General features: G+C 32.3%; 4 protein-coding genes across 4 annotated transcripts; 2 read left to right on the forward strand and 2 right to left on the reverse strand.

The window, feature by feature from the left end:
- Positions 1-1,167: 1,167 nt before the first annotated feature.
- On the reverse strand, positions 1,168-4,334 carry LOC133196499 (membrane frizzled-related protein-like). The gene is made up of 5 exons (XM_061332379.1): positions 4,236-4,334; positions 3,931-4,140; positions 2,866-3,027; positions 2,586-2,723; positions 1,168-1,327 (listed from the first exon to the last, which is right to left on the reverse strand). Exons 1-5 carry the CDS (start codon positions 4,315-4,317, stop codon positions 1,173-1,175), a joined length of 747 nt encoding a protein of 248 aa, XP_061188363.1. The 5' UTR covers positions 4,318-4,334; the 3' UTR covers positions 1,168-1,172.
- An 850-nt stretch (positions 4,335-5,184) lies between these two features.
- LOC133196909 (uncharacterized) lies at positions 5,185-8,185 on the forward strand. Its single transcript, XM_061332757.1, has 6 exons — positions 5,185-5,296; positions 5,699-6,226; positions 6,337-6,501; positions 6,665-6,883; positions 7,770-7,856; positions 7,968-8,185. The coding sequence occupies exons 1-6, from the start codon at positions 5,185-5,187 to the stop codon at positions 8,183-8,185; spliced, it is 1,329 nt and encodes a 442-aa protein (XP_061188741.1).
- A 342-nt stretch (positions 8,186-8,527) lies between these two features.
- LOC133196910 (uncharacterized) lies at positions 8,528-12,881 on the forward strand. The gene is made up of 7 exons (XM_061332758.1): positions 8,528-8,610; positions 8,707-9,189; positions 10,208-10,372; positions 10,989-11,177; positions 11,520-11,627; positions 11,770-11,856; positions 12,633-12,881. The coding sequence occupies exons 1-7, from the start codon at positions 8,529-8,531 to the stop codon at positions 12,872-12,874; spliced, it is 1,356 nt and encodes a 451-aa protein (XP_061188742.1). The 5' UTR covers position 8,528; the 3' UTR covers positions 12,875-12,881.
- Positions 12,882-13,495: 614 nt separating this feature from the next.
- Positions 13,496-18,436, reverse strand: LOC133196500 (neuropilin and tolloid-like protein 1). Its single transcript, XM_061332380.1, has 5 exons — positions 18,306-18,436; positions 16,626-16,779; positions 16,252-16,475; positions 14,887-15,000; positions 13,496-14,701 (listed from the first exon to the last, which is right to left on the reverse strand). The coding sequence occupies exons 1-5, from the start codon at positions 18,403-18,405 to the stop codon at positions 14,289-14,291; spliced, it is 1,005 nt and encodes a 334-aa protein (XP_061188364.1). The 5' UTR covers positions 18,406-18,436; the 3' UTR covers positions 13,496-14,288.
- Positions 18,437-21,610: the final 3,174 nt, after the last annotated feature.

Here is a 21,610-nt window from a genome sequence, read left to right on the forward strand (position 1 = left end):
CTGTTCAAAAACATTGTAATCAGTGTATATGTAACATTAGAGCTCTGGTAGATTACTCAGAGTATGTGTCTTTATAATTTTCATATATATATTACATGTACAACATAAATTTTCGTTAATTATCTCTATTTATTTATTATGACAAGCATATTGTATTCATTGTTTGTATAATAAGGAGAGGATTTATTAAGTTGAAAGAACTTGCATCCAATCCTTTTGTATGTATTATTACAATAAAATATGTTCAAAACAAACAAACAATATATATATATATATATATATATATATATATATATATATATATATATATATATATATATATATATATATATATATATATATATATATATATTATATATATTAGAGTTGGCAATTGGATACGTTCCGACCGATTAACCGGTTAATCGTATCAAAATAAATAAGCTTCTAACATCTTTTTCAGCCAAGTAGTCTAAAAAAAGATATTAGAAGTTAGAAACGTTCTGTTTATTTTGATCAGAAAACTTCATCTATGTAGATTTTATTTTAATAGATGAGAAAAACGAGAGAAAGTCATGAAACATGCCTGAGATATCGCCATTGATATTATCCAGTACAGCTGGATGTCACACAAATTCATTCTGCATTGTTACATGTACCATAATCAGAACTAAGTCTGATCTATCATTTTATTGAAAATGTTTGTTTAATAATATAGCTCAATAAATAACTAAAAAATAGGCATACCAATTCACAGTGCTCAATGATAAATTAATTGATGTAATATTAAAGAATTACAGGACAGTCATGGCTACGACATGGTGTTTAACCTGTAATTTACACTTCACAAACTGACCAATTACCCCACGATCTCAATCAGTAGAGCCATAATTACCTTTAAATCACCTTAAATTATAGATATAGGAAAACGCTAATTTATCTATCAAGTTTCAAATTTCTTTATTTCCTTAAGCCAACTGGCTCATCAAAATAATAAATACAAGCTATTAAGTAAAAAAAGTATTCTTTTTCAAAAATGAATTTTAAGAAAACTGCGTTCAAATTACATGTTACATATATTTTTTTTTTTATTTTCAACGAACCGATTACAGAGTTTCTAACCGATTGTATCGACTTTTAGAAAGGTTAATTTCCAAAAAAGTTGATTTTTTTTCGAGTAAATTCTGGCATTTTCAATCTTTAAGTCGTTTATATCTCCTCGATGAGGAGGAACAGGAACAACAACATATCACCAGTAAACACAGAAGCAAACAAGATGCAGTAAACGTTCCCACAATTATTCCAACTTTTGCAGCTGTGCTTAAATCCGTCCATTTTGCAAGCAGTCCTGAAAAATAGGTTTTTTGCAACAGTATATACTAAAATAAGGTATTATTTACCAGAAAAATGAATTATGAACTTGAATTTTCAATATGAAATTCTGATAACATCAAAAGCTTTTTCTCTTGATTTCATTTTTTAAAAAAATCTATTAACAGTTTCTGTGGTCGACACTGCTATTTGATATCAAGGAAAACATGCAATTATTGCATTTTCGAGGCCAGTAACTAAAGATTATTTAGCTTCGCGAGGAGTACAATATTCACCGAGCCCAAAAGGCTCGTACAGCTAAGTGAACATAACGATGATTTATACAATGTTGGATTTCAGCCAATCAATTATTCAATCTGATTATTTAATTCCTTGTTTCTTTCTTTTTTTATGAAAATGGTGCATTGATTCTACATTTATAACTGTATTCTTTTAAAATTATCGATGACATAATCTGAATTTCTTTACAAACAATACTGAGTATGAGATACAATCACAAAATTTCAATGAAAATACTATTTTATCATTCCTGTTTTCAAAGTTTGAGGGCGATGATTTGATCATTTGAATCACCATGACCTTGAGATGTAACCTTGTGGAGGTTCATTGTTATAGCAACAAACTTAACATGATATGATAGGTGCGTCTTGGTAGGTTTGTCTGAAGGAGTCGTTGCTGTTGGCACTTTTGAAAAAAAAAATGAATTAAAGCCAGATTTCATAGAAAAGGGGCAATTGAAAGAATTTAAATGCTTTTTTGGCGAATTTAACATTAACAGTGATTAACATGCACCAAACTTAATTTTAAAAAAACTTAATCTGAAAACAAAGAAAGTAAACAAGACAAGACAAAGAAAACAGCTTTATGAGATACAAAAGCGTTCTAAAGCACGACTCCCTCATTCGTCACAACAGTGTCTTAATATTTGTTACAAATGTAAATACTGATAAAATCGTTACCTATCCATATGCTCCTGTAAAGCATTGTTTCGGTGTGCATGCATGTATTAAATTTAATTTATGGATTTTTGCCGTTGTTGTTGTTGTGTGTCAAAAATAAATATAATTTGAGAAATCTTTTTAAAATACATACACGTATGCTGTACTTTGAAATCAACATTATGATGTAAATAAAAAGTTTTAAAGCATTCTCTAATTGAAATTATTTTATAAGCATAAATGTATAAATGCATTCCATCAGTAAATATACAAAATTAAACATGACAAATAATGTCATGTTTTTATTTAATAAAGGCACGGTACATAAGGACTTACCTTCACATCCGGCGTAGTGCGCAGACTCATCGGATTGATCCCGGCAGTTAATCTCCCGATCACACTTCAGACTTTTGTCAATACAGAAATCGTCAAGACATTGAAATTCGTTCTTGGAGCAGATCTTGTTCTCGGGCTCTACAATATTGACACTTCAGTAAAACATGAAACCTTTAAAGATTTACGATTTACACTTTGCGTTGAAATTCAAATCAGACCACTTACATGAGCCCTTAAGTTTTGGCTTAGTAAAAAAAAACAACAAAAAAGTATGACTTACTTCTTTGGACTGTTGCAATTAACTTAAACCCAGTACTGGTTGTAACTACCATACTCTTGAATTTAAACGTTGCCTGGTTACCACTAGTAGCTATAGGTCTAGGAATATACCGTCCACACATACCTTTATTCGGCGAAATCTCAAGAGACCGAGTACTGTCACCTGTGAAACGTGAAAAATTTGGTAATTAATTTGTTTTACTAATTAATGTAATACGTATTCTGCAGGTATTGTCAATACATCAAGTACTTTATTTTTGTACAGACTTCAAGAGGAAAACTGCATTAGCTTTTGTTTTTGAAACATCTCACTTCATATACTAGTATGTAATTATATGTAAAGAATGTTCAAAGCATTATGTTATGTTACATTGTTTATGTCTCAGTCCAAAACAGCTAGGAGAAGACGTGCTTTTTGCCATCATCATCTGTCCGTCATACGACTTGTAAATTAAGATATAAGAAATGCCAGTCTGCTTTTCATTGGAATAAAGACGGAGAGGCAAACACCCTTTGAAAACTTATATATATATATATATATATATATATTTCCATTTCTATTTGTTTTTTCTGTGATAACTCTTTGAAAGTTAGGAGAGTTGATTTCTTGATCATTCTTGATCATTCCACCGGAATGCAAATTTTGCCAAGCGAAAGGTCAGGAGCTAAGAAGGCCTAATATGCATGTAATTCTCGTGCGGCTTTCTTTGTGTTTGACGTCAGTGGGCGGGGACTATTGAAATTGACATGTGAGGCCTCGTGTAATTTAAATCTATTAGTTTACATTTAAAATCTAAATTTACAATTTTATTTCACAATGAAATGGAAATATAAGGAATCACTGTCTAGTTAGTAGAGAATGCCAGGGACATCAACGATAGTTGGAAACGTGGGATAATTTATGCATAATGTTGTCGATTTGCTTATATCATGCTCAAATTTGTCACATGACATTGTACATGTAAATTATCTACGTCTCAACGTTGTCGCAACATTTGTGATTCTCTTTTTTTGTATTTTTCTCCAATTTGGAGGAATTGGGAGGGGGTAATGAGATGCTACAAACCATCGTAAATCCTTAATACGTCAGTACAGTATATCACGGAAGGCCTTCCTACATCAAAGTAATGGAAGTTGAACCAGATCACGTGATTTGGGGGAGCTTCTATTGTAGTTTGACATCTCCACCCTGTGGGGTAAAATACGTCCTTAGAAAGGTGTATCTCCTGAGCGGATGTTATCTTTATTTTCTTATCACAGTAGTCCTCCATATAAACTGAAAAATAATACGTATTAATACATATGCTGTCGACATGAAGATTAAACTTTATATTTACCAAATGGTATTAAACATTCTTTAGGTATTCCTACCTTTTTTCTCATGATTTCCAAGACAGCAAATAAAAGTTCCGTATAAAATAATAATTTCAAAAAGAAGATTGGACGGCAACATTATAATGATCAAAACAACTAAACCAGAACTTTCTATCCGATAAGGATTTCTGTCTTAGTCGATAAGTACATGAACGCACAATATAGCTGGGAGTTGTAGACATCACTGATAAGAATATTTTACATATTGTAATAACAAATTACAAAAAAAAAAAAACAAAACAAAAAAAAAAAAACAAAAAAAAAACAATTTTAGTAATTTAGACTGTAATTGAATACTTTATACACCTGCCGAAAAAAAAGGATTTACTGCAAGAAATATCAATAAAAGAACAAGCATAGGATGTTCGACTGCGTAAAAGTCAAAATCAAATTTTTGGAACTTACTCAATACTGTATATTGCAAGTTTAATTTTTTTTTTTCGTTAATATGATATGAATTGTACAGATCAATACTTTATCACAGAAAATTATTTCGAAAAAAATTATTGCATGGTGAAGAAAAATGAATTAAAGTGTGTTATTAGCTCCTTTCGAGGAGATTAAATTTAAATATAAACCGGTTTGATATGCAGGTTCTTTTCCATGCATACATGTATATCCATCGTATTCGAGATAACGGTGTTCGAGTACATCAATTGGTATATTCACCCTTGTTCTTTTGAATAAAACATGTAGTGATATCTTTTTTAAAAACGCATTACAGCAATGAAACTACAAGACTGCTTTATTTCTATTCATCATTTTAGGTAGGGTTTTTGAAGCAGTCATAGTCTAATTTCTTTCATACAAATCTTCGGTTTCGCAAAAACTTCTTTCATTGGAGGAAAATCTTAGAAGCAGTATTAATAAATTCATCATACATAAATCAAACATCTTACGCAGTTACATGAATTGAAATGGATTTTTTTAAACCCCAGTCATTATAATGGCCATAGAACTGGTGTTTCATCCATATTCCACGTATACAGGTGTCATGGACAGGTGCTTGTTCCTGCAGAGTTTGATTTTCTCGTTTGTAACTGCGGGAAATCGTAGATGTAAGTTTTGTTTAAAACGTTTTTTAATCATACCATATTTGTACTTTTTAATTACACATCATTCAGTTTCAAGCAAATAAATCATTAAAGTTTTTAAAATTATTTTTATTATTCTTTTTTTTATATATTTTGTTTTATTCATCTATCTATTTATCTTGTTTATTCATTTATTTATTTTCTGGTATCGTATAGTTTGTTTGTATTCCACTTAAAATCAAAAGAGGATATTTTTTTTTCTTATTGTTTCATTTTTGCTGTATTTTTCGAATGTTTCACAGCGTTTCTAATCATTTTTAATGCTCCATTTTGAATATGTCAAAGTAGTAGACTATAAAAATTAAATGGATAAATTTAGGTCATGAACTAAAATTATTTTTTCTCTCAGTTTGCTTGTATTTATAGACTTTGTGACCGACTTTTGTGGGAAAGTAATAGGACCAGACTTTGGTGCATACTTAGAGTTCGATAGAAACTCCGACATAGAATGGAAAACCAATAACATTACAGTACCAGATCGCGTCAAGGGAACAGAATTTAACTGCATTATACTGTTGCAAGGAATGCCATCTACCGGAGAGAAACGACACATGTCCCTGTCATTTCGATATTTTACACTAAAAGAAAAGACTCTTGAAACAATTGAAAATACGGTTGCTAACTGTGGAAAGGCATACTTAACAATTTATAACGGCAAAGACGTAAAAGCCCCGGAGAAGTACACACTCTGCGGGGGAAGTGCGTTTCCATCTTTCTATCAATTTGAAGGAACCGAATTCATAACATTAAAATTTTACATTGACTTCAGAAAAAATATAACTGTTCAAGAAAATATTCAGTCACAAACGGAAGTCAATCAAACAACGATCGCTAGAGACCCGTATCCATATCCAGACGTTTTCTTCAGACTTGACGTTACATCGTTTACTTACGGTATGTTTCTACTTTTTAAGAGATGAAATGCATGCACTTCCGAACATCTAAATTAATCATATTGTTTGTATTTTCTCGTGTATGAAACTCCCTAATATGTTTTTGGTCAGACTGTAATGACAGTGTTCCAGGGGTGGTGATGCTTTGTAATGAGAGCAGACGATGTCTGGATGACTCCCTCCGCTGTGATAACTGGTTGTCAAGAAACTGCCGTTCCAGTCTCCACCCTAGAGACGATTCAGATGTAGCCATAAATCCACCTGGAAACTGTTTCAGTAATTAATGATTAACCTCTTCACTTCTTTTTTTTTAAAAATGTTTTTATTATATGTTTTAGTCACGTTGTAATTTATTCTGCCTATTACTAGAAAGACATACAATTTTGTCTGATCTTTTGCTGATTTTTGTGTAATTAATGGTTATTTCTTTGCTTGGCAGAAGGTACAACAACTCTTCCTACAACACCTGTTCAAACTCCACGTCCAGATCCTCCTGATCTCAGACCTATCTACTTCAGCTTCGGTATCATCATTCTGGCAATAGCCTCGATCTGGTGCTGCTGGAGGCCCGGTTATCTCCCATGGAGATGTGCACGCTTCCGGAATATTCCTTTTTGCCGAACATGTTTAGCATGTCAGAACAAAAGATGCTTGAGATGTAATTATACACCAAGTGCTGATTAACATCCACTTTCTTAAAGATATACACGCTATATAAACGCGATTTTTTATGTGAAACAAAATGATTAAATGATTTGAAAAACATGATGTGTAATAAAAAATAATGCTTTCCACAAAGTTTTACTAAATAAGTCGTTGTAATTACAAAACAATTAAGCAAGATCTGCATTTAAGAATTCAATCTATTCATGAATATTGATGAAGGAAGTGCGTAAACAGTATATAGACACGCATGTCCGCGGGAAATCATAGACAACGAGTTTCGTTGCATTTTGACTGCGATTTTGAATAAAAGTTAATATCTGTCATTACAGAGTAGATAGTTAATACTGGTTGTTTTCAAAGATAAGTATCTTTAAGCATAAAACGTATGCCATCCATGTCAAAAGTTATTTTGTATACCAAACGGCCTACCTCGTTTTCTTGACGCCATTTTTGTTTATCAATCTAGAAGTAGCGACGGTGTCACATGATGCATGAATTTAAAATATAGGGATTACTATCCTAGTAGGATAATAAATAATTATAATTTGAGATCTTTATAATTCGTTCATTTCCAATTGTGTAATTTACAATATTTTCTTTACTTTATTTGGTAAACAAAATAAATAAATTTACAGATTTATTTTTAACTGACGCAAGTTATAGCGTGTTTATCTGATAATGTGTATATATATCTTATACTGTATAATGGTAGACGTTTTTCGATATCTTTTTTATCTAAGTGTACACTGTATTTAAAACGATCATTTTATTTTATATAGTAAGAAGTTCAAGTGATATTATGGTGTGGTTGAATATGAACGAAAATATATGTAATATAGAAAAAAAAGTCCCTTAAATGCAGTAATTTCTATTTGAAGGTTATAGTGTTTGTCTTTCGGGTCCATCCCCATGGTTACAGAAGCATAGAAAAATTTCCTCTACCAATAGCATTGCAGAATCTTGTGGTATTCTATTCTATTTTTTCAACATTACTTAGTTGTTGTTTTTTTTAAATAGAAGTCATATTATTATTAGTTTTCTCGTACTGTGAAACATGTGTAATGTAATTATTACAGACAACGATGCCAGTGGAATTATTTCAATGACAGCCGTCACAGACAGGCGCCCTGTATCAAACAAAGTGTTTCCTATTCAGCAGTTCGATGGAAGCGTTGTGATCCCAGCACTTGGCGAGGCCCGCGTCACGGAAACAAGTCGGACCAAGACAAATATTGAAGTAGAATGGATTAAACTTCTATCGTATGACGGAAATCACCTTCGAGGACATCGTTAAATTGATTTAAGCTTCATAAATACATTTATTACTATTCATAATACAATGCTGAACTGGTAGAAATACGATCGTAAACCTGCTATTGTCAATACGTATTAAATTTTCAGCTGCAGATAAATTCTTCTTTGGAAGATCCATGAGAATTATTTTTTTTTATTACTGATCTAATACTTTTCATCATTTGCATCAAAAAGTGTTGCTACAATGTGTCATTAGCCTAGCTTTAATTTTGTTTAGTCCCACAAGACATACAGCACGAATAGAACTAGTTCTATTTTTTTAAGAAAACGTGTTAAAACAAGAGACGGAGAAAATTTTTCAATCAACCTAAAGTCAATCTAAAATGACAGTTCTGTCATACCCCTTTCTTTTTTTAATGTTTAATGTGATGTATTTACCAACAGTCCACTCGGGGAATATACGTTGTAAGTATTCACTTAACTTTTTTTCCTACAAAATTTTAAATCAAAATATTCAATTTGAGTTTCCTCAGTTGTTTAATTAAATATTTCAATACCTAGATTTTGTTACGGACATCTGTGGACAAGAAATAGGACCGGACTTTGGTGCGTATCTTGAGTTTGACAAAGATGGAATTTTAGCCACTGATGGAAAGTTTGTTCCGCCAAATTTAATTGGGAAGGAATTACAGTGCACCATAACAGTCCGTGGGGCGCCTTCTACGGGGGAGAAAAGGTATATGTCCGTCTATTGGCGAAACTTCCGTTTCAAGGCACCAGAAGTTGACAACATAGAAAAAGACCCCCAAAGATGTGGGAAAGCGTACGTTACACTTTACAAAGGCAAGGGAACTAATGTTGCGGACCAGGAGACATTTTGCGGTCGTGGAGCGTTGCCCACGCACATTGAATGGGAGGGAGAATACGCGACACTGTTTTTCTACGTTGACTATCGCTCCCCTTCCACTCCAACAGCTGATGGTTCCTCCAATTTCACATATTCTGAGATCTTTTTCCGTCTTGACATTACCTCTTTTGATTACGGTGAGGAAATATTAAATGTATGAAGAGCAAGATTTGTGGGAATTCATTCCCGAATTATGTAAAATAATTTTTTATAGATTTTAAAATCCAAAAATTTAAATGAGACATCTAAGAATTATATATATATATATATATATATATATATTAGGGATGGCAATCGATTACAGAATTACTAATCGGTTAACCGCCAGACGTTCCGACCGATTAACCGGTTAATCGTATCAAAATGTACGTTTTCTTGACAATTCTTTTACAAGTAGCTCTGTCCATATACACAAATAGACCCAAATAAGACGATAGAAGTTAAAACATTCCATTAGTCTTGATTCTGGATCAGAAAATTACGGGTACATATTTTTTCAGTAGACAAGAAAACATTGAGAAAAACAATGAAAAAACCCAAAGGAATCTTTGATAATTTTCCAAAGCAGATGTCAAAAAAAGTTCTTTCTGCATTTTCACTATGATAATCAAAACGACATGTGAACTCTATAGCCCTTAATTTACAATGTTTGTTTAATAATTAAATTGGATAGAAAACTGAAAACGACAAACACGCCCATTCACAGTGCTCAATGATTCAATTATTATCATTAAAGAATTACAGGACAGTAGGGGTAACGACATGGTGTTTTCACAGTAATTAACACTATAAACTGACCAATTACGCTACGGTCTCAATCTGGAGATTCATAATTACATGTACGTCCAAATTAGATCCGTTAAATCCTAAATGATCATCCTTTGTGCAGAGATTTCTTCTTTTTTTAAATAAATTTTTTAAAAATGTGTTCAATATAACAAATATTTTATTTTTTCCGATTAACCGATTACAGATTTTCTAATCGATTACCATCCTTCCGACCGAGTAATCGGTTAACCGGTTACAAATTGCCATCCCTATATATATATATATATATATATATATATATATATATATATATATATATATATATATATGCCGTTTAATGTGCAGTTACAAATGTGATGGATCTTTTGCAATTTCTTTTCAATTTAGAATGTACGGAAACGAAAGAGGGCATTGTAATGCTATGTAACGACAGCAAGCGCTGTTTAGATGACTCTTTACGATGTGATTTCTGGTTTTCCCGCAACTGTCAATCAGAATCCTACCCACGTGATAATTCGGATACAAGTAGAAAGATGCCAGGAAACTGCTTCAGTAACTACAACAATTTTGCACTCATTAAAGTCTTCATATCAAGAAATAACTGAGATAAAATGTACATAATTAAAACTGCTGCTCATTTAGATGAAAATTTTAAATTACCTTGTCTTAATTATAAGTTAAAGACTAATCGAAAGATTGTGCTTTAGCGTGGAAAAACTCCACGTAGTATCGGGGGGGGGGGGGAGATACATGTAGGAAGGGCCCCCCCCATTCTCAAAGCATAATCTTTTAATGTTTAATTGAAAATGTTTATTAAAGATTAGCCCCCCCCCCCCACTTTTTGTTGCAGTATAATCAAATCAGGGTAATGTTGTAATATTTGAATAAAATTTGGCTGTGAAGGAAGCTGGGACCTAAATCCCCCCCCCCTTTTTCATGAAATAGGATTTTCGAGTTTGGATAATTTTCCATTTCTTTTGCTTGTCAAAGTATTTTTTAAGTTGTCATTTTTTTCTGCCCCCCCCCCCACCCGCCCCACTTTTAGAAACGATACTACGTGCCTAAACGTGCTATTGCTCTGAAAGTAATACAGGGCTAAAATTCACAAGTCAAAATTATTTTTTTAAAAAGTTAACAGTAAACCTTGAAATGCGTATCTCTTTATCAGAGATTGCAACTACCACAACGACCACCCCTCCTCCCCCAGTGCCACCAACGGAACCTGACTACTCAGCCCTGTATGTAGTCTTAGGTCTGGTTGCTATCTTTGCTTTCTTCTTCTGGTGCTTTTGGAGGCCTGGATACCTGATCTGGCGGATGGGACGATTGCGCAATCATCCATGCGTGAGGGCATGTGGTACATGCATCCCATGTTCTGTTATGTGTTTGAAATGTTGCAGTTGTAGTACTTGTTGCGCAGGTAAAGAAAATGCGAAATTGAAACGAGATCTCTTTCACTGGCCATGTTTTGGTCGTTACAAGATATCGCTTTGTTTTGAAGTATTTGTGTAGATATATATTTATAAATATAATTATATATTAAACACGAGAGGGCATATCCAAGGAATGTGAAAGATATACAAGGAAAACAATCAATGTAAATTTAATTTTGATCCTTTTACTTTACTAAATTTTTTTTCAACTCCATGCATTTCTCTGGAATTATATTTTGGCCTTAAGTAAATAATGATATTCCAAGGTGGTTATCAGCCAAGCCCAACTGGAGCAGCAGCTTGGAGGGAACTTCAGGAAAGTGAATCGGAACACCCGACCACTATGGCAAAAGAAGACAGCAACTCGCTCATTGGTACATGTAAGCATAAATGATGACTACATTGTAATATCCTCTTGAATTAGGTTTCATTTGAATTTCTCATAGTTTCAACAGAACATGAAAAAAAATTAAAAGCAGTGTATATATTTGATCAATCTTATTGTTATTTGGTCAGCGAGCGGGACTTCTCAGGGTTATTCAGGGAAGATTACAAAGCAGATTTTACCATGTTTTCCGAGAAAGCACGAGCCGGAAAAACAAGGTAGTACATCAATATCTACATCCTTGATTCCCAAAGGAAATTATAATATATTTGAGGAAGTAAAACGCAACTTCAGGGGCGTAGCTTGACTTAAAATTCTAGTGAGGAAAAACTATTGTGGCTTGGGGTCTGGATGTTGCCTTAGGCTCCCAGCAAGTTCAGGGCGGAACCCTGGTGGGGTGGGGTGGGGTGGGGGTTCAGGGGGTGAAGCCCCCTGATGGAAAATGAATTTTGGGGTTTTAGAATGCAAAATTCATACCTGTCCTGGACAGAAATTCAGTTCATATTAAATTTTATCGGTTTCGTTATTGAAGACTTCATCGTGCATATAATACTATAAATTCAAAAGGATTTAACAGAGGAGCCTAAAGAAAAAACAAATCAAAATTAAATTATAGAAAGGGGGTGGTGCTGAAAAATCTAGTGAGGCAGTTGCCTCATTGCCACAATGGAAGCTACGCCCCTGAACTTGTAATATAAATTACTAGTACACCCTTTGACTGAAAACATTTAAAAATGAAAAATAGATTTGTCATATCAGTGTCCTGGTGATGGCGTTCAACGTTTCGAACTTTCACCCACCTCATCATCTTACCACTCTCAATTACAAATGGCTTTTGTGGAGGCGAAAACTTAGTTGGTGTGTTTGTTTGTTGTGTGTGTGAGGGTGTGTGTGTGTGTAATCCCCCCCGGGCACGCTTATGTTAGCACTATGCCCATCTGACCTTTCCCTCTCCTTTTTTTAAGTAAAGCTAAGCGTCTACATCGTGTTTTAGGTGGAAAAGTTCGGCTGAGACAGGCAACAGTTTGTCCCTTACAGTCTACACCAGAAGACCAGATATTTAGCCGAGATAACACCGGACAGAACAAACGAAACAATGAGGATAGATCGAGAAGCAAAAATCAAGGCATGACTGAAAAACAAAAACCTATCATATCAGCGAGTGATATCAACTTTGCCAATGACTGGACCAAGTTGCTGACAAACGATGGTTGTCATTTGAGAGAGCATCGCTGATTATAATGCTGCAATGTCTTTTAACTTTAAAAGTATAATTATGTACTCAGATGTAAAATTCAAATTATTAAATTTTGTTTTATTAAAATTAGTATATTTATCAACAGTTTTGCATGCATTTATTTTTCATGAAACAAAATAAAGTGAACTAAATAGTAATTAATTTCCAGTGTAAACGTTAAAGGTCAAACATGCATAAGAGACACTTGCAATTTGGGCACTCGGTAGAGTGCTTAAGTGACCCTTCGAACTAGAACTTCCGTGAAAAGTACTTGATTTTCAAGCACGTGATTTTGAAAACGCACTAGAAGATCAAAGATGACCTGAGATGGCTTTGAACGTCATGGAAGTATAGTCGGAACTTATTGAAGTGCAGCAAGTACAAGTTAACATCGCGATGTTCAGTCTGGTAGACAATGAGGACTATCGCCCACTAATATAACATTTTGATTAAAATCTATACTTGGGCGATAAATAAAAGGTATTTTCATCCAATTCCAACAAATACAAGTACGCAAGTGTGTACAGCTGTCCAGAATGTACATAAAATAGCGTGGGAAAGTTCTCTACTTGTATATCACAGTATTTTCAAAGAATTAAGTAAATTTGTCACACAACACAAAACGTTTTTTTTCACTTTATTAAATGATTAATATATATTAATATAATAATTTTCGCCAGCGAAAAATGATTTGTAATTTACAGAAAAACAAAGAATTTTATTCATTAAATATTTGCTTGCATTGCACAGTTGTTAACGACTCTCTATACACTTAAGGAAAAGTTTTTTTTGGACCTTGAGTAAATTATAGTGTGTAAATATTGAGTACATCTTTTACATTTTCAATATAGGGTACTTTGCATTAACCCCCTGGAAAAATGTTCAAAGACAATAAAGTATTAATGAACAGAAATCACTACAATTTTGTTTACTTTAAATGGGCAAATTACATGTACCTGCAAATAAAGAGTTCAATCTATTCAACTTGGCTTATTAAAATGTTATGAATGCTTCATTTGATCACAAACTAAGTAATACACTGTACATTACAATTTATTGTATTGTAGATCAAAAGGGAGATTATTCAATCTGCATAAAAATACCACAAAACCAGAATCCTTTAGTGCAGTGTATAGAGAGCTCTCAATAGGATTAGAATAATGACAAATTGAACTGGGTGTAGAATAAATGAAAGGCTACGTTCCATAACTCGTGTTATATTGCACTATTCATGACACATGGAAACAAACTTTTATGCCTTAATGAAATATTAATTTGTCTAATATTTTACACGAAATTGTCACCTTAACATGAGCAAAAATATACAAATATACCGCTTTTATCATACAAGGTGTTTTAAGACAAAAGCCCAACATTATTGTAAGAATATCTTAAGATAAAATACAATTTTAGCTAACAATTGCTAGCTCCCGTTTTTGTCTTTAAGTTCACTTTTCCGTGGTTTGGTCCAGGAACTGTAAGGTTATGCTGTTTGGAGGATGAAGTTGACGAAACAGGCCTTGACCCCACGTCAAGGTCGTCATCCGTTTCAAAGTCATTGGACATGCGCGAAGGAAGTCGTGAGTCTACGCTTTTGTATGCATAATTCTGGTAAGCTCGTTTGTAATATTTCTTGGTGACAGGATAGTTACTAGAAGAGCTTTGATAATGGTCCTTAGGTATAGGTTCTCTCAAAAAACGTTTCCATTTATAATGTCTGTAAACTAAAACTCCAATAAGGATACTTAGTATAACAAGAAAACCCAGGCCAAATGCTAGTCCATAAATCAGAGCTGAATTATCGTCAACAATACCAAGCTCCTCCGCTACAAAAGATTTAAAATAGTCTGAAATATAAATCTTAAGAGTACCTCTACCACTATCAGATAGGAAACACAAGACTGTTGTTTATTTTCTTCTTGCCATCTTGCTCTCCAAAATTACACAACATGATTTTAATATACAAATTTTGAATATATCATATAAAGAATTCAGCAGTTTTTATGGTTACCTGTGCAAGCATTTTCGTCCGATTCGTCCCCACACTGATTAAAACTGTCACATCGCAAGGTTCTGTCTACACAGAGTCCATTACTACAACCGAAATAATCTGTGGCACATGGTGCTGAAAGGACAAATTTAGATATTGGGTTGGCTACAAAAGATGATAAATAAAAACAAGAAGTCTGTAAGCAACAACAGGTCCACATGAGTCAACGAACATTCTTCTCCTGACAAATGAATTATGATGTAGATTTATAGATTTTTGGTCCATTACTCAGGTCCATTGTTAGGATCAATTTGAATTACTAAAGTACAGCATACTGGAGACTTCAGATTTACAAGTTGTAGCCCTAACCATTATTGCTGCGGAAATTTATTTTTTGGAAAAAATTTGTTCCCCTATGGCCCCACCCCTAGCCTTCTTTGAAATCGTTCATTTTAAGCGTATGGAATGCTAGTGTTACTGATTTTTTTTGGAACTCCTGTCAATGAGATTTTAAAACATGTGCCCCTGTAAAACTCCAGTAACCCCCATGACCTACTGGCCCTATTTTTGCCCTAAACACCATAACGTAAAGTAACTTGAGTCTATGTTATTGAGATGTTTCCATATGTGACTTGGCTGTTCTTGTGAAGACAGACTAATAAAATATTTTAATTTAAACAATAATATAAAATGAATGAGATTTGGCAACAGGCACAGACTTTTTAATTTAATATTAACCATCTCCCAGCATCTAAAAGATCTTACTATAATAGTTTCCTATAAATTCCGATATAAAGCGGAGACCCATATTGTTGGTCCAATTTTGTAATAATAAACGTGATCAATGTTTCACTTGAGAAAGGAGTAGGTAAAGTTCATTAATAGAATGATTAATAGTGTATTTATGAACACATCAAAGTGAAAATATTTCATCGACACTAAAACTGTTTACTATTAACTCTTATTATTCTTAATTATATAATAGCCAGCGCAGGGATCTCTTACAACAACACTTGGGCGAGGAAAAAATTTAGAGGGTTTGCACCATCTGACTTTTTTTCTATTAATAGTAGTCTCAGTACTCACAATCCTCCAGAAACCGTACGTTCTTGCAATACCCAAACAAAATTTAAAAAAAAAATCAAGAAAGAAATTTGCCTTACTTTAGAAAAAATTGCATATAGAAAGCAGATTAAACGTTCTTTGTTTAAAAGCGCTCTTTTAGAATCCTACATTTGTAGTTCTGACATACGAATTATGTGACATCACAATCCTGACCTTTCAAAAATCTTGTGCTATTTGAAGTGGCAGATCAAAGTTAAGTGAATAAATAATAAGGTATAACTGCGCTCGCCGTAACAGTCACACCGTCAAACATAAAATTACCATTTTTGATGGCTGCAAATATAATATCGAATCCCCTGTACCGCGCACTACTGTCGGTGACAAATTCCAAGGTCATTGCCGTAGAGGAAGAGCTGACATTATGCGGTCCAGCTCTGTCACAATAAGGCTGCGTATTTATCTTTGCAGAACCAGTAGAAGTGCCATCGTAAAAATTTAGATAGTCCACGCATGCTCCAGATCTTTGCTCTTCGAGTTCAAATCTCCTGTAATCCAAAATAATTTTCAATTAACTCTTTCTTTTTTCTTTTCTTTTACAGAACATTTATTACATGAAACCAGACGTCTCAAGTCGTTAAACGTGTTAGATATGAAATAAATATTCATTGTTAAAAAGATAAAATGAAATTTCATACCTAGGTATGGCTAGAACTTTGTGTCCAGAGGGCGCTGTGACGGTGATGACGCAGTTGACGTCGTTACTGTACGTCAGAGCAGTGCTCGACTGTACCCTCATGCTAGTTGTGAAAGAGGATGCCTGAGGCGAGGAACATGTTGACGGTAAGTACACTACAGAACAGTAATATCAAAGAATGATTAATCTTTTTTTTTAAATAAGACTCTAGCTTGAAATGTAAGGCAACTACAGTATACATAAAACATTTAAGTTGGGTATTCACATTCAGATAATATCGGTATAATCAACTTTTCAATATCATTATGCATGCTATGGAAGAAGAAATGCATTCTAAAAAAATATATAATTTTTAAAAATAAAAATAATTCAGTAGTATTATAAAATATTTTACCATAAACTACATGTAGATCTACTACGAAAACGAAAATGAGGAGTCTTTTCAATAGATACAATGTATACCCGGCAATATATTGAAAATCACTATACTTATGTTAAAAACTCAAATACAAATGCTTGCATTCCTTCACAAGAGTGTGACATAAAAATACTGTAAGTATATAACTAAATTAAATTGAAATTGTAATAGTAGCACTTATTCCCATCCCCCTTGGGAGACGAAACATTAATTTTCAAAGCCGGAAGTGATGTTCTAGTGTAAATGAATAAATACAATTGATATGAATCAAACTAATGGCGAAAAACTTATTGTTTTTCCTGTACTTTAGTCATTCGATAACTCACTGCCGTGTGTTAAATTAAACAGTATTCAGCAAAAATATTTCGACGAAAAGAAATTTTTGAACTTAAAAGTACAATTTCTGCAGGCATTGAATTAAAGATCATCAAGAATCACTGCAGAGTGGGTATTTTCGCCGAGGTCTGCACTATACAATGTATTAATATTTGTTTATTTTTCTTTTCCTTTAAAAACTTAATTTCATAGTTATAAGATTGTAAACCTCGAATAAAAGTTTGAGAAGACACATTTTTTTTTTATTTTCACCTGGCTCAGATTTTAAGCACCTAGCTGTTATCTTTTTCTTTGTACCTGTGAATTGCATCGTTGGTTAATGGGAAAAAGTCATTGGACGTACATGTAGACTCGATACAAAAAGTAGCAAGGATATTTGAATCTATTTACTAGTTATTTAACGACCATGATTGTGACTTTTATTTCCCAGTAGCTCTATAGCAAAGTCACTTAGGAGGATAAGATTAAGGAGAATCCAATTTATGGAAATCCATTGCGGGGCTATAATAAAATGATTTCAGTTAACGATTTAAAATTCCTTGGCTGCAGTCGGAGTAAACGATTGTGAAATAAAGACTAAAGGAATGATAAGGTTTCAGTCACCTTTTGGCAGAACAGCTATGAACATTTTTTTTTTACGATTTGCTTAATGGTTAATTTTTTTTTTACAGATACTATACTCAAAAAACAATATTTGAAATGAATAAATTTTCATACAGGTTGAATAATAGCTGGAAAAAAGTCATATTCCACTGTTTATTCCGTGACATTAATGACACCAAAGCAGGCTCTCCGGAAAGCCAGACTTGTTTACTAATTGAAATAAAATAACAAAAAGCTGTTTAATCAGCAGATTTATCAAATGCATGTAATTCAGTTCATTAAAAATTAAACTGAGTATTTCATAACATGTCCATATACTCCTACCTGCCTGCAGTGAACCTTTGGAAACTGATATACACAGGGTACTTATTAACACGAAAGTCGATACAAAATCCATTTTCATGATTTTGTATTTGTAAATCATTCGACGGCCATTTTGGTTGTTTACAAGTTTTTGGACACTGCGGCATTGCCAGGCAACAATGTAAACATGCTGGGATCATTTACACTAGGCGGGGTATTTAACTCGTTTAAATTGAAGTCAGTTTATTAGTGTTGGCAAATCCTTCACAACAGCATATTTAATGTTTGTGAAAATTCTAAATGTCAGGAAATTTATGGTGTCAATAAATGAATATCTATTTTCGTAACTTTTAAAATTTAAAATGGAAATACAATGTATTCATGATCAATAATAAAACGAATAATCGATTTAGAATACAACATTTTTCCTCGTTGCTATTATGTGATAATAATGTACGCTTAGATAGGGGTGACCTGTAATTAATAATTAGTCAATTCAAATTACTTATACATGTACATGTATGTAATGACTCTGAATTACTAAAAATTATAAATTTGAAATGATAAATTATTATTTTTTACAAAGAGAAAATTCTGCTGTTTAATTTTATTTCAAAATTAACTTCAAAATTTCAGTTGATAATTTTTAAAAGAACAATTATATACTTTTTAATGGAAATATTTACGTAAAGATTATATATTTAAAAAAAATACTAATTAATGATTCCTAGTATTTTTTTTTTTTTTTTTTTTTTTTTGGTAGCATTTTGTGATTTGGGCAATACTGATTTGTTAGAGTAATTTGTGCTAAATATTTTGCAGATTGAATTTAATAATACATTAACTTAAGTTAATAATTTCTATTACTATATAGTCTATTTATAGTTCCTATATAATCTTTACAAACGCAAACAGTTCATTAATGAACAAATTAATTAATAATGTTATTTGATATCCTTAGACTGGGCTACTCTGATCTAAACGTTTAATTTTATAAATAAATGATGGTGCTTTTTATGGTGAGGATTTGATAAAAATATAGTGAATATGTTGTAGCTCCGTTTTTTTAAATAATCAGCGAGGCGACAGGTAATTATTCTTAAAATATCGTGATTTGAATAAGGCAATCAAAAGGCTATGATTAAAATAAATAATTCATCAAGAAGAAATAAGTAATTACATAATGCATTTTACAAATATTTTATGTAAAGTCTAGAAAATAATATTTCTTATTCATTAATAGAAAACAATACGCTGGAAGTTATTTCCTATGGAGGAAAGAAAGTATGAACATTGATCAATTGGAGTTGTGGTTCTTGGTTGACTATTCACTTTATTTTTTCTAGCTCCAACTTATGTGTGGATTTTTACAGTTATACATGTATTCGGCCAAGAAAGTACGTGAAAATGGGCTTATACATGTAGAAACTACAAGATCATATATACGTTTGATGTGTCATAAAATTCAAGGAGGAAAGCTGAAATATGCGAGTTATTCCTAATTTCCTATGCCATTAAGTATGGTTCTACAGCTCTCTGTGTCCTGGATGTATGGCGTGTAGTCATCCTGTACTTCTAATCAGATAGTTCTATAAGTCTTCGTCTTTCCAATTATCAGTAAAGGGTGAATTAAAAAAAAAATGACCAAACGCATATTTATCAACCCACACTAAAAATACAGGCAATGAAAATAGATTTCTATGTCTCAGCATATGTCTTTAGATAGTGTCTAAATACCTGCCAAATATCTCGTTGATATCTCAATTAACAAAAAAGTTATGCCCAAAAATGATGCTAAAATTGTCAGGAGTGCAACACCTTATTGTGACATTCTGAAATTTCAATATTTTTTGGAGATCTGTGAAATAAAAAATAATGCTTCATGTTGAAAATAAAGACTTTCCTGATAATATTCAAAGTATTGAGCTTTAAATGTGGACTATTGAAACTTTTGTTTAATCAAGTTGTGGTCATGGCTGATGTTTAAAAAAATGTTAAACCATGTCAATAGTGCAACAGAAAAAATGTAGTGTTGCCAAAAAAACATCGATTGTAAAATTCTGATAGAAAATTAAGACAAAAAAGAATTTTGGAAGTGTAAAATAATAACTGATATACATTTTAAAACTTTAAAATGTTATATAAATCACAAGCAGCATTAATGAGAGTCAAGTATATGTGCATACCCAAAAATGTCAGGAGTGCAACATTTGATGTTTTGCTTCCAAGCATGAAAAAACTATTATCATTATATGATTTTCTGATTTTTATTTTTTAAAATAAAGACACAAAGAACATTTTTACCAAATAGATTTATCAATTACAGGATCTGTCTGTGCTTCAGATCCATATTTCTATGGTCAGGAGTGCAACACATTTTTTTAAAGATTCAAGTTCTGTGACGAAAAGACTTCTATTCATGCTTAGAAGTATTCATTAATTAATAATGATCTTTTTGTATAATTTAATGCTATATTATTGACAGTTTTATTATCAAAATCCTTTCTTTTTCAATTTTATCAATTCAGTTGTGTTTTTATCTTTTTTGTGATTTTTTTAATGAACGTTAAAAATAAACACACTAAAACATTGTCATAAAATTCAAGTAATTCCTCCTCAACTTCACTGAAACAATAGAACAAGTTCTTATGTAATTTTCACTTCACAATTCTACTTTAAAGGCCCTAATGTTTTTGGTCAGGAGTGCAACAAATATGTTAGAATTATAAATCATCCAATAAGAATAAAAATAAAGAAAAAATGATGAGTAGAATTTTTCTGGTGAGTTACTGTGTTTGTCTTCTAAAGGAAAATATGCTTTAAAATATATTTTATCTTCTAAATATACATTTAAGCTAGTTTTTTGGCATAAAATAGGGTATAATTCCAGATAAAATGCGAATTTTAAATACTTTCATCTGTTTTAATTATGAAGTATTGGACTATAAGTATTGCACAATTTCATGACCACTTGATGTTGCCAACACTTTATGAATTTTTGTGTTCTATGGTTTTAATTTTAAACTTTACTGCAGTCAGGAGTGCAACAAAACTGCTTCATAATTACCGATGCTTTTTAACTATCTTTTCTAAAAAATAAGTTGAAAAAAATGCTTGATACTATTTGATGTTCAAAACACTATGTTTATCAACAAATTACAGAAATTTAACAGTCAATTCAGGGAATAGTTTTCATCATATCACATATATTTTAAATACAATTTATATATATTACACTTTGCAAATAATCATGTTTTAAGGTCTTCAAAATATGAAAAACCTGCTGTAAATGATGAAAAATATCAACACGACAAATTGATTTACAA

Source organism: Saccostrea echinata, unplaced genomic scaffold (assembly GCF_033153115.1).
Source record: "Saccostrea echinata isolate AGI-Se365-2 ecotype Australia unplaced genomic scaffold, CSIRO_AGI_Sech_v1 ptg000030l, whole genome shotgun sequence".
Lineage (NCBI taxonomy): Eukaryota > Metazoa > Mollusca > Bivalvia > Ostreida > Ostreidae > Saccostrea > Saccostrea echinata.

What these genes read in the sequence shown, in the direction of transcription:
- LOC133196910 (XM_061332758.1), top strand. Translation starts at nt 8,529, where the DNA reads ATGACAGTTCTGTCATACCCCTTTCTTTTTTTAATGTTTAATGTGATG. An exon ending in TCCATGCGTGAGGGCATGTG is followed by an intron (nt 11,178 to 11,519) that starts GTACATGCATCC and finishes TGATATTCCAAG; the next exon opens with GTGGTTATCAGCCAAGCCCA. An exon ending in AGACAGCAACTCGCTCATTG is followed by an intron (nt 11,628 to 11,769) that starts GTACATGTAAGC and finishes TTATTTGGTCAG; the next exon opens with CGAGCGGGACTTCTCAGGGT.
- LOC133196499 (XM_061332379.1), bottom strand. Translation starts at nt 4,317, where the DNA reads ATGTTGCCGTCCAATCTTCTTTTTGAAATTATTATTTTATACGGAACT. An exon ending in TGGAAATCATGAGAAAAAAG is followed by an intron (nt 4,141 to 4,235) that starts GTAGGAATACCT and finishes ATTATTTTTCAG; the next exon opens with TTTATATGGAGGACTACTGT. An exon ending in AATTGCAACAGTCCAAAGAA is followed by an intron (nt 2,724 to 2,865) that starts GTAAGTCATACT and finishes TCAATATTGTAG; the next exon opens with AGCCCGAGAACAAGATCTGC.
- LOC133196909 (XM_061332757.1), top strand. Translation starts at nt 5,185, where the DNA reads ATGGCCATAGAACTGGTGTTTCATCCATATTCCACGTATACAGGTGTC. An exon ending in CGTTACATCGTTTACTTACG is followed by an intron (nt 6,227 to 6,336) that starts GTATGTTTCTAC and finishes GTTTTTGGTCAG; the next exon opens with ACTGTAATGACAGTGTTCCA. An exon ending in TAGCATTGCAGAATCTTGTG is followed by an intron (nt 7,857 to 7,967) that starts GTATTCTATTCT and finishes TAATTATTACAG; the next exon opens with ACAACGATGCCAGTGGAATT.
- LOC133196500 (XM_061332380.1), bottom strand. Translation starts at nt 18,405, where the DNA reads ATGATTTACAAATACAAAATCATGAAAATGGATTTTGTATCGACTTTC. An exon ending in AAAGTTCTAGCCATACCTAG is followed by an intron (nt 16,476 to 16,625) that starts GTATGAAATTTC and finishes TTTGGATTACAG; the next exon opens with GAGATTTGAACTCGAAGAGC. An exon ending in ATTTGCAGCCATCAAAAATG is followed by an intron (nt 15,001 to 16,251) that starts GTAATTTTATGT and finishes TTGTCCTTTCAG; the next exon opens with CACCATGTGCCACAGATTAT.